The sequence below is a fragment of the Tinamus guttatus genome, unplaced genomic scaffold, assembly GCF_059628265.1.
Source record: "Tinamus guttatus ecotype Peru unplaced genomic scaffold, ASM5962826v1 Tinamus_guttatus_pri_ptg000223l, whole genome shotgun sequence".
In the NCBI taxonomy this organism is placed as follows: Eukaryota; Metazoa; Chordata; class Aves; order Tinamiformes; family Tinamidae; genus Tinamus; species Tinamus guttatus.
In genome coordinates, this window is record NW_028288757.1 from 2,134,406 (window position 1) to 2,146,543 (window position 12,138).

The following is a 12,138-nucleotide window of genomic DNA, read 5'->3' on the forward strand; positions in this document are numbered from 1 at the left end:
TGATTTTGTCTTTATACTGAAAAAGAAAATAATATACAGAAAAAAAAAGGACAGAACCCACACCTGAGCACAGAGTGTTGAATTCAAGCAAGATCTTCCCTGAAATGGGACTTTCAAGAGGAAGTCCTGAAGAATCAAACCTCAAACTCCCCAAGAATTGCTCTGAGCAGTTTAAAACTACAGCATCTTTAGCCTGATCCTGCACACTGAAAAGGACCCATTTATCTTTAATAAAAGCTGCAGGTGAGGTTATTTGTTTTTTCCAATCTCAAATCACACATCAAGTCTTGACTCTCAGCCATTTAAATGGTTATAGCTCATTTAAGTCATGAAAAATAGATCTCTTCAAGACAAAGCCTAAAATACTTTAAATATTAACACATGCACACCCTGCCAGGAGACCACAATGTCAGGGATATAGAAACGCTAGACCTGAAGCTGGTTTTTAGATAAATGTAAAATGTCAGAAAATTTCCTAATTCCTCCTGCTCCCAGGACAATGTAGTCAAATTTATAAGTCTATTTTAAAATAACTTTATGAATGTAAAACGATTCTTAACTATCGCTATAAAAATAGGTGCTTAGTGAGTATGTCCACTCTGCAGATGGATAAACCAAGGCAGAGAGGGAACATCTAGATTTATTAGATCCAAATTCCTAGGCCTGTGCTCTGACCAGACAGATAAATCAACGCTTTTGCTCCTAACATTTATTTTTGTAGACTATGAAAATCAAGTATTTAACTAAACAGTCACTTTAACAACATTCTGGAAAAGCTGAACAGGGGAAAGAAATTTGAAAAATTACACATATGTATTTTACAAATACCCTAACCTGTTAACGCTACTTTGGGAGCAGTATTTTTACTTGATTCCACCAGATCACCTAACACTTCCAATCTTACTCATTAAGAATGAAACAGGCACAACTGTGGGGGTGGAAAAAAAAAAAAAAAAAAAAAAAAAAACACCTTTAGAAGCACACAGATGGCAAACCAAAAAACTGCAATTTAAAACTAAGATCATTCAATGTTTTCTCAGGAAAAAAAAAGGAAAAAGGATAAAAGATAAAAGCATTAAAAAAGTCATTCCCTGATGTGCAGCTAACTTTCTTGCACAGCTGTCTGTACAAGATTTGCAGGGTAAATTATGAATGGAGAAAAACAAGGGGGAATTCACTCCAGTCAGCCTGCTTGGAACATCCCTCAGCAAGACCTTCACTGCACCACTTATGAGCCTGCTTTAATTTACATTACTAACACTACGAATGGTTAATCTCTTGCTAAATGTATTTTTTACTTTCAGTTTTCAAAGTAACCAGGAGAAATAACCTATGTAAAAACTGATACTAAAATTTAAAAAATATATTTACGTAAATTACAGTAGTAAATTACTTTAATGCTACTGTGATTTTGCTTTTAACAGAGACCACTGGTGTCAATAACATCCTACTATACCCTCTTACCACGTGTGGCATAACAACTGCTGTACAGATTATGCACAAAATTCTTTAAGCTTTTTAATACAGAACAAAAATATCAGTGTTACATTTCTCTTTCTTTTTAACGGTGGTGTTAACAATGTCCTCTTCCTCAAGAAAGAATGCAACAAGTCAGCTTTAAACCAGAAATGCTAAGTTTGAAAAGAAAAAAAAATACAAGTGGCTATTTCTCAACAGTTTTGTTTCCTACACCTCAGTTTTAGACATTTTCTAAAATTCAGGGGTATTTTAGTCAAGTGCCCAATTCTTGGAGAGAAGAGAAAGTTTTGGTACTTTCAGCAACTTTATTGGGCCACACAGTGTTCAGGTCCAGGAGCGAGAGCCAGTTACTTCCAGGACTTGGAGCTCCTGTCCCTTTAAGGGACAGTCTCACACTTACACACACACTCGCACAGTCGCACTCGCACAGTCGCGCGCACACACACACACACACGCTGTCAAGGGCTGTGCACTCTTTGACTGCCAGCCTTGAGTTTGTTGCTAAATATTAATGAAACACCAGGCGCCCCGAGGACAGCACCCAGCCCCACTGCCGTGTCCCGAATGCGGAGATCTGGGTCCCGGGAAGCCCCGGGTTTCTCCCCAAAACGCGGGTCTTGCCCAGCAGGTGCCGAGGGGCCAGGCCAGCCGCAGGGGGTCACACGGGGGCGGCAGCAGCTCGAGCAGGGGGCTGGGGACGCAGGAGGTCCCCAGGGCAGCGCGGGGGACGGGGAAGGGGCAGGATCCGGGCAGGATGGCAGCATTTTGCAAATTACAGGGCTGTCTCCTAGCAACAGACAACACATTTGGCTCCACGTGACTTCCCAAGGCCCCAGAAACCAGACCCGCACACAGGGGGACAGGGCCACGCGCTCCGAAATTTTAATCACGGAGCCCTTCCAGCCTGCAAAAGCGCCGCATTTTAGGAGAGGAGAGAAGGACGCAGGAGCTGCAACAGCAAAGACGAGCTCTGGCCCTCACCTTTCGTATCCAGCTCCACGTGGATGATGTTGCCCATGACGGAGGTGTTGTGAAGGTGCTGGACGGCCTCCCGGGCACCCTTCACGGTGGCAAAGATCACTTTGGCGATGCCCAGGTGCTTCTTGTTCTTGGGGTTGTAGAGAATCTCCACCTCTTCCACTTCGCCGTATTTCTTGCACATGTCGGTCAAAAAGTTTTCGCGGATGTTGTCATTCAGCTTGGCAAAGGTGACCTGCTTGGGCGGCACTGGCCCCACGTAAAATTCATCAATCTGGAAACAGGCACGAGGGTGGCAATGAAAATCAGCGCCAGCGTTGAAGAGCAGGGAGGGAAAGCGGCGCGAGGATGGCGTGGAAGGGAGAGGGTTAAAGCCTCCTGCAGAACTTTGGGGAAAGAAACTGCCTCCAAGGCTCCCACACCGGCCCCGGGAGCAGCACAGCCGCTGCAGTTTCAGCCATTCATTCAGCCGGGCGCCAGGAATATGTATTTTGAGCAGGGCTACCAGCCAACAGTCCCCCTGTCACCCACCCTCCTGGAGAAGAGCACCCAAGACACAACTCCAAAACGTTCCACCTGATGTTATTAGTCAGATGTATTGATTTTTTGTTATCTTTAGAGAATCAGGTTATTGTTAAACGGCTCACCGAATATAATGTTAATAGGAATATGACTGTCATTTAAGCGGTTCATTAAACTATCTGCAACTCAAGCTTCACCTCCGGACAAACAAGAATACCAAGCTAAACCCAAGAGAGAGGGGCAGTACCTTGAATTTGGGGACAGACAGCTCCAACTCCTTAGTTTTGGTCCATATTCGCCCTATTCTGGGATCTCTGACACAATCCACAGGAGCAATTCCAGAGTTCTGGGAGGAGAAGAAGAAAAAGCACAAAAACAGCAATAGCACTGCTTGAAATTTAAGCCACAAGCGAAATAAATAAATAAGTAAATAAAATAAATAAACCCCGGCAAGGCATAGGAAGCCTCCGGGGAACAGAAAAGCACAGACACACACATACACACACGTGTCAAATTGCAATACTGCTGGGAAATGCACACAGATTGGAAACACAGGCAGCGAGCTGCAGGTTTGGGCTCCTTTCGGGGCTCCTGACAGTTGAATACATCGTGTCAGGTGGCAGTAACTTCCGCGGCTGTGCCCCCCACCCTGCCGACCCCCCCACCAACACACACGGGCTGCAGCGGGGAACGCAGGGCCCTGGGGGGCCCCGGCGCCTCGGACAGGGCGCCGGGGGGGACACGCAACACGACACAGGGGGGCACGCGGCAATCCCCGCACTCACAGGCATGCTAAAATGTTGCCCATCGTAACGATAGAGTTTGTGCTGTCCTTTTTTCAGAGCCGGGTCAATAATCAACTTGTAACTTCTCCAATGGTGATTTCTTTTCTCGACAGAAGTGCTGGCTTGGGTGCTGTTCTCCATTCCGTTGATCCAACCTGGACGGGGGAGACAAGGCAGGGAGGAGGAAGGGGAGAAAAAAAAAACATAATAAAAAATAAAAACAGGCAGAAAACCCCGAAGTTAAAAATTATTCAACAAAGACCTCTTTTTTTTTTTTTTTAAACGAACCGCCGTCTCCCTCACACACACACACACACACACCCAGGCAGGGAGGAAATCCACCAAGAAGCGAGCCCTAAAATGGGGGAATTGCGAGCCGTGTGTGTCCCCGCTTCCCTCCCTCCCTCCACCCCGGCGAGACAAGAGGCAGAAAGGGAGGAGGAGAAGGAGAGCGAGAGGAAGGGAAGGAAGAAAAAAAAAGCCCCAATCTCACTTGAACTCTGCTTTTTGCCATGATCTTCAGGGTGCTTGGCTCTCTCCCCCGCCTTGGTCTCTCGGAAAGACATCGCGTTTGGCGGCCGATCGCGTGCGGGCGGCGAAAGGCGAGAGCTGGGCGCTCACATGGGGCCGGTTACCGGCGCGGGCTGCCCGCCAGGCTCCTGCCCGCCGCCTTCGCGAGCCACCACATATTGTGTGTGCGCTCGCTGCTGGCGGCGGCGGCCTCCCACAATTCACCGCTGCGAGCGCCGCGGACGCCTCTAACCGCCCTCCGCCGCCTGCACATTCACGGCGGCCGCGCCGCGCAGCCCCCCGCCGCCGCCGCGGCCGCCCCGCGCCGCCACATGGGCCCCCCCCCTCCACCTCCGCCACGCGGGGGCTCTTTAAATTTATTTTCTATTTTTTTTAATATATATTTTTTTCTCCTCCTTCGCCGGCATTAAGGGCGTGCGGCGGGAGGGGAGGGGAGGGAGCGTGGAATCTGCCCGCTGCATTTACCTTAGCGCAAAGTGTTTCTAAACAAGATGGACCTAGGTGGGACAAGTTCTTTTTTTTTTTTTTTTCTGGGGGGGAGGAAAAAAATTTTAAAAAGAGATTTCGGCCAGACCCGCGACGCCCCGCACAGAGAGAGGGAGGGAGGGAAGGAGGGAGCGAAGCAGAGGGCAGGCGGAGCGCCCTGCGGCGGCGGCAAGCGGGGGGGCCCGTGCGGCTCGGCGCCGTTTGGCGACACTGTGGCAATTTCACACGATTGGGGAGAAAAGAGAGTAAAAAAAATAAAGCTGGGGGGGAGGAAAGCGGCGGTTTTTGCTTATTAAAGGTCCGGCTCTGGCGGCAGCCAATCAGCGCGCGGCTTCCATTTTGTTTTCGCTATTAAAGGCCGCGCGCGCGCGCGCTGCGCTCCCCCCCCCCGCCTGCCCGTTCCCTCCTCCCCCCGCCCCAGCGGCCGGGGCGCGGAGCCGGGCGCAGGGGGCGCGGGCGCGGCGGGTGCGCGCGCGGGGGCCGCGCGGGCGCGTAATTGGCTGGTTGGAGGGAGCGCGCGGCCGCGAGCCAATGGGCGCGCGGCTTCCATCGGGGCTTTGAGTTATTAGACGCCCGGCTAAAAACATCCCTCAGCAGACAGAGCTCAGGAGAGGCCAAGAGACCAGGCAGCCATTTTTCTGCATTGGAATTAAAATGGCCAACTGGGCTTTTCCTTTGTTCCAAAAGGGGGAATACTCCACTCGAATCCACTGCCATCCATTTCAGGACTGCTCAGGGTTGTGCTAATGTCTGGCAACAGGCTTTAGAGGACTCACTGAAGAAGGAAGACCCAAAAAAAAAAGATTTTGGATTTTTCCCTCTGAGCTGGAATCCATCTTTGTCTTGTGTAACTAGGTCATGGCACACCCTATGTCAGCAGTAACAATTTTGAATGCAAAATAAGTAAATAACATGTTTTTGTTTGGGGGTTTTTAAGCTTTAGAGCTATACGATGATTGAACAATAAATTTTAGGAAGTATTTCCTGTATTAAACACTTAATTCCTGGCCATTTTTTTATTAACTCCTCTGGTGCTTATAAGGTAATGTTTTAAATATAGGAATAGTGAATACTGGCAAAAAATGAGCAATTTTACTATGATAAGCTTTCTTTTTTTTTCTCTTTCTTATGTTGTAAGTACCCAATCCATTCTGTCCTTACTAAGTGTAGTTTTCATGTTAATGTTACTGAAGTGGTCCTTATTTCTAAGCCTTCATTTGCATGTATTATGTTTTTGTCTGTTTATCTAAACCAATTTATGCTTTTGAAATATTTTACTTATATAAATCAAGGAATCTAGATAGAGATGTTTGAAGTTGCTTACGATCAGTAAATGTTAATCAGGTGTTTTCACACTAACATGTACAGACTAAAATACTGAGGAAAACAGTCCTTAGTTTCTGTGGATTCGGTGGAAAAACACAGAATGTCCTTTTTTTTTTTATGTACAGAGTAAATCTCTCCCGGGAACTTATATTTAAGCCTCGAGTAGAAGTCCTAACTGGATACTCTCAGTCAACATAGCTGGACAACATTTTCTAGTTTTTTGGGGGGTTTATCTTTTTTCTTTCTTTTTTTTTTTGATGTTAAGATCATTGCCATACAGAGATCCGTAAATAACGAGATCCGTTTTGACTTGCAAACTTACGAGAGAAGTGGTGATACAGATCATATATATTTATAGCCATATTTTAAAAAGCGTAACAACTTCACCTTCAGAACCGCGTTCAGCTATGGTGTGCGGGTAAGTAGAGCCTTTTGCCCTTGCAGAGAAACATATAGACCAGGCCTGTGCAGCAAATGTTTTTGTCCTAGGCAGAGCAGAGCGGTCCCAACGACGGTCTGTAGAAACGGTAGCTCTCTTGTTCTCGCTGGATACCTACAGAGCATATCTGAATGTATATTTTTCAGAGTTTTTTTTTTTTTCTGCACAAAGCTTGCTTGTCCCCAGCCCTGCTTTTTTTTTCCTTTGTGCGGAGAGACGCTGCTGTGAGTCCGTGCAGGCGTTACGTGGCTGTTCAAAATGAATGCACCAAAAAATCTGCCTACAAACAGCAAGATATTGCTAAGGTTGATTTAAAGAAGAGAAAAAAAGAAAAAAGGCGAGAAGTCGGCGGTGGTGGTGGGATCCCTTACATGTTTGTCCCTCTAGTTATTGAAGCATTTGGTTCGACAGAAAAATTCAAAAGCAACAAAATGGGGGGGGGGTTGTTTTTCAGGACGGTGAGCGTCTTAATGGAGAATGTCTCACTATACATGTATTTAAAAAAGGAAAAAAGCTGTAAAGTCCTTCATAGCGAGAGGCAGTGGCTTGGAGAGGGGGGCAAGATGTAGGTCTGGAAGTAAATCCAAAATGAGGGAGTTTCCTTCCAAGTGAGGGACCCTTTGCAGCCTGCGTTTTACAGTTGGAAAGACGTGACGCAGTTGATATTCACGGTGGTTGTGCTTTAGTGCGGCCACTCAGCACGTGAAGCGGCCTCCCCGCCGGCGGCTTGGTGTTTTTATTATTATTATGATTATTGTGTGAAAGCTGGTGGAAAGCCCCCCGCGTCTCGGGTGCCGGGCAGGGGCGGCCGGCGGCGGCGGCTCCCGGCGGCGCTCCGCGGTGTGTGAAGCTGGCGGCCATCATGGCTTCTCGTTCGGGCGCCGCGTTCTCCTCAGCGCTGGGGCTCCCTGCCGAGCTCCGCGTCCCGGTGGCTGCGGGGAAAACGGCCGCTTCTCCCCGCGCCACCTCAGGCGGCCGCGGCGGGAGGGTTTGCGGAGGGGCCGGCGGCTGCTGGTGGCTTTTCCCCCCCTCCCTCGCCGAGGCTGTGGCGTGCACAAGATGGCGGCGGCGGGGAGCGCCCTGCAGCAGCGGGAGGCAGCGCTGCAGTCGGCGGCGCTGGCGGCGCTCCAGCCATGGCGGGGCCGGGGGAGGGGAAGGGAAGCGGAGCGGAGCGGCGCGGGGGGGCCGCGGCCGGGCGGGGAGGACAAAGGCAGTTCGCATAATGTCGGCGAAGCCCTGGGTGCCTATAAATAACGCAGCCCGCCCCTCGCCTTCCTCCCTTCCCCCCTCCGCAGCCTCGGGTGAATACCCAAAGAGGAAAGTAGCCTAATGCGGAAGGGTTTTTTTTTTTTTTTTTTTTTTTTAACCGCGACAACAACCCCCCAAAAGCAAGCAAGAAAAGAGGGAAAAAAAAAAAAAGGGTGGTGTAAGGGGGGAGCCAAGCAAATGAGCAGGGGCAGCCGCGGGAGGAGCGGGGCCCGCGCCGCCGCTCCCGGCCCCCCGTCACATGGCGCTTTGTTGTGCGGCCGCCGCCGGGCTGCCCTCCCCGCCTCCGGCCGGGGGGATGGCGGGGAGGAGCCGCCGCGGCCTGGCCCGGCTGCGGCTGCTGCAGCGCCCGGCGCCCCGCGGCCGCCATGGGCGCCGCGAGCTGCTGCACGTGCCTTTCTCTCTTCCTCCCCCCTTCCTTTTTACTTTTTTTTTTTGTTTTTGTTCCAAGCTGTTTTTCTCCCGCTCGCTCAAGGTGGAGGCATGTGTGTGTTGGGGGGTTATTTCGGAGCTTCCTCAGCTCTCCGGGGAGTTAAACCTTGCCCTCCACGGCAGACTGAAATTAGCTGGGGTAGGAAAGCCTGGCTCGGGCAACCACTGCAGAGGGCAGGGAGAAAAAAAAAAAAGGGCAAAAAACACCAAAACACCCCAAACCAAGCCAGGCTAGAGCAGGAGCGTCCTGCGGACCGTGTGGGAGGGAAGCAGGTAAGTGCTGCTCGGCAGAGGTGCCCACGGGCGGCGGCACGTGCAGGGCAGGGGCCAGGCGCTCAGGCGGGCGCGCGGGAGCCGCTTTTCCCTCCGGTCAGGCTCGCAGCCCCCCCGCCGTCTACACGAACACGCACATCGCTGGAAACGAGCAAACGGGCTCCATCCGCACAGCGATCCCGGTATCCTTCAGCCCAGCGCCTCCGTCGCGGGGCTGCCGTGTTTTTAAGGGCTGTCTTGCCCTTTCCCGGGGCCGCGGCGGTGGCCGGCGGCGCCGCCTCTGCGCGTTGGCAACGCGTGGAGCCGCGGGCTGCCCTCGAGGGCTCGCTCCGGAGGAGCCTTATTTACATGCAGGGCGCCTGTTTGTGTCACTGCTGCAGCTGCCTCCTGCCGTACGGCGCCTCGCAAGGAGAATGCGGGAAGGGAGCCCTTTGCACAAGCGCGGTGCTGCGCCTCGTTAAAAATGTCTCTGCTGTTTCCTATTGCGAGTGGAAAACGTTTCAGCCGACCGCAGGAGGATAAAGTGGTCAAAAACAAGCGGCTTGGAGATCAAAATACGGCTCGGAATGGGTCTGTTCCCTCTCTCTCTCTCTCTTTTTTTTTTTTTTTTTTAAGCTGTATGACACAGTTCTAGAGCTTGCATCATCCCCAGTTAAATCACCACGTGAAGCAATAAGAAAAGTACCAGATTTAAACAACATCTGTCAACTTTCCTGGGGCTTTAAATTTATGTTTAAATAGACGTTTGGGTTTTTTTAAAAAATATATATTTTAAGTTAAACCTTAATTGTGGTTTTGCTCGATACAGAAGCAAAGCTCCGTGCAGTCCAGACTTTGAGGCAACGCATGCAGCCCGTAATGCTGGGGGAGCCTGCCCGGCTTTGTCTGCACATGCACCTCCTGCATATTTTTCCAGGTCTATAATCCCTGCACGCAATTAATCACTGTTGAGAACGGCCTCTCCGCAGTCGGCTCGTAGGAACTGCTCCAGCTGGGAGAGTCCTGGAGCTGCCAATGTGCAAACACGGGCCAGGAATTACTGGGGCAGCAAGTGGTGTGAAGCTCTTGACCAACCCAGCGTGGGTCTTCGGCACCTCTGAAAACTGTTCTTGTGAGCCTCAACTGTTGAACTGAGAACTGTTTTTTTTTTTTTTTTTTTTAGTTTCTGAATGACTAGTATGTTCAATGTAGTTTAAAAGTCACTAAGGCAATTGTGCTCCCAAGAGTGGGTGGTTTAATGGCTGAAAATCATATCTAAAAAGCTAGATGTTCTGGTACGGCATATTTAAATCCCAGAAAGGTCAAACCAGACTTTCATACTTGAGTTAGATTGACCCTGGCTTACTGCATGGGACTCTTTAGAGGAAGAAAGAAATCTTTCAGGGAAAAAAAAAAAAAGACAAAAACCCAGTAAAAAAACAGACTGTTGCTCTGAATGGCCTATGGCAACTATACCACATTTTTGAAGCTATAGAATTTCTGCTTGTCCACAGTATCCCTCTACTTACCTTGCTGTTGAAAATGCTGTGCTAATTATTTTAGTGTCTGTTATCAATAAGAAGTGTTTTAATTCCTTTGGCACAGTGTTGTAGCTGAAGCAAACTAGATTGAGAGGCAAAACGAAGTAAAAAATATGCAGCTGTTCTGCCAAACAATGATTGTGACTGTTTACAGCATTTTGTCTTAGGCTGACTTGTACACAGAAGCCTTTATATTGAAGGTTTTTGTGTCACAATCCATTGCTTGTCTAAGCAAACTAGATTAATAGCTTATAAAGGACAAAAGAGACCTCTAGGTTCATTTGGTCTGACTTCCTGCAGGTCATGAGACTTTTGTGCATTAGTTGCCTTTTCACATCTGAAAGATGTAGTTGAACCGCAGTATACCTGTATCGTAGAAAAAGCATGAAATCTTAATTTAAAAGTGGCCAGTGAGAATCGAGTAAGGGTTGGTAAATTGTTTTCTCTGCTTTGTTTTCAGTGATTGGACTTTGTTATATCTTAGCCTGCTTGCCTGAAGAATGCTGTATTAACAGATTTCTGTCCCTGTGCAGCTGTGTACATATTGATCAAGCAAGTATTTATCATTCCCTTTGGAGACTCGCAGAGCTCCCTCCACGGTCCATGCTTACTAATCCTGTAATTATTTTCATCATGGTTCCCCATTAATATTCTAGTTATTCAGCATTTTGATCAGGGCAACCAGAAGAGGACAGAGCATACCATCTGCGATCCTGCCAGCGGTGAGGGCATTCCCATCCGGGATTCCTGTTCTGCATGCAGGGATGACGCCGGGCGGGTACGAGCTGGTTTTCCAGAGCTGCTCCTCCTCAGGGCGGTGTCCCCAGCCTCTTGGTTTGGGCTCCTTGTTCTGGTTGTGCTGCTTTACACTTGGCTCTTTTGGAAAGGACGGTGCTTTGGCCAGTATTGCTCTATCAATGGCATTTGTATTCAACACCCCTTTGCTTCTGCTGTGCCTCACCTACAAACTTAAATACTAATTTCTATGTTCTTCCAGCTCATTGATAAACATTGCTTCTCTCTGTAATGCAGCAGCTTCCCAGCTCCAGGTGTGCCTATGTCCCAGGCCTGTCAAAACGGCCTCAGGAGGAGATCTGGATCTCCACCGTGCTCAGTTCCCTGGGAAGAAAACACTGCTCAGGAGCTGGGAAGGAGCCTCAACACATACTGCTGAAGACTAAAAATATCAGTGGAACACTGAGTAGAACTGTGGACCAGGTATTTGCTTGTTCACTGCTTTTGCTCTGACATTTTTAATAACCTCCTAAGTATAGCCAATGATAGGAAATTCCTTAGACAAAATAGGCAGCCCTCTGACAGATTTTGCCTGTGAGCAACCATGCTCGGAGTATGTGACATAGATGCTCTGAATAATGACCGGGATTCGCTAGTCTGATGTGTTCTCTTGGCTACCTGGATACAGAGAGATGTACAATGATGCCTGAGAGTGGAACAAACATGTTCTTTCTTTTCTACAGACTAAGATCCACTCGACTTTTGATGGGCATCTTGCACGTTTACCAGGGCTGTGCTGCCTTTTTTTTTTTTTTTCCCATCTGCATCTGTTCATTATTATTTCTGTAAGAATTATGACACAGCCACTCTGCAAGACAGGTAGAGTGCTTTTAGAGATCCAATCACTCTTGAGCTATAAAAGAAAAAAGCTATTTCAACACCTAACTTGCAGAATGCTTTGTGTCACTTCGTGCCTTTGAAACACAGCTATTACTGAAATGCTGTGATCCCATCAGTGCAACCATATCCATACAACTGGTTATGTTTTAGAATGCTTTCAGACTTACAGGAATCATCAAATAAATCAAGAAGGTTGGCAATTTTCATCAATAAAGCCATCAAACCACTAAACATTTTAGTTTGCCCTTGACATTGGCACTATTACTCATGATTCTGCAGTTAGAAATCAGTGTTTTGAAACATTTTTTTGACATAAACAGCCAGGAGCACCCCGGCAGGTCACGCTTTTCAGCAGAACGGGCCAAAAGAGGCAGTTAGTGAATGAGGTGCCCTCGGCTGCCGCCCCGCACGACCGCAGAACAGCAGCTCGCAGTTGCTAAGCAGCTGCAGAGCCGTCCTCGCCGCC

The 12,138-nt window shown here is 48.8% G+C and overlaps 1 protein-coding gene and 1 long non-coding RNA gene across 3 annotated transcripts in view; one reads left to right on the forward strand and one right to left on the reverse strand.

Annotated features, from left to right (window-relative positions):
- Positions 1–4,464, reverse strand: part of SETD1B (SET domain containing 1B, histone lysine methyltransferase) — a 40,414-nt gene extending 35,950 nt beyond the window's left edge. For both annotated transcript variants that reach the window (XM_088525128.1, XM_088525127.1), the window contains exons 1-4: positions 4,258–4,464; positions 3,765–3,919; positions 3,227–3,325; positions 2,461–2,731 (exon numbers count right to left, since the gene is read on the reverse strand). In XM_088525128.1, coding sequence (XP_088381254.1) covers positions 2,461–2,731; positions 3,227–3,325; positions 3,765–3,919; positions 4,258–4,330 — 598 coding nt within the window. In that variant the 5' untranslated portion in view covers positions 4,331–4,464. The remainder of the gene's footprint in view (positions 1–2,460; positions 2,732–3,226; positions 3,326–3,764; positions 3,920–4,257) is intronic.
- A 1,895-nt stretch (positions 4,465–6,359) lies between these two features.
- LOC148594621 (uncharacterized) lies at positions 6,360–11,903 on the forward strand. The gene is made up of 2 exons (XR_015913393.1): positions 6,360–6,525; positions 11,081–11,903. It is a non-coding gene; the product is annotated as an uncharacterized LOC148594621 (long non-coding RNA).
- The last annotated feature ends 235 nt before the right edge of the window (positions 11,904–12,138 follow it).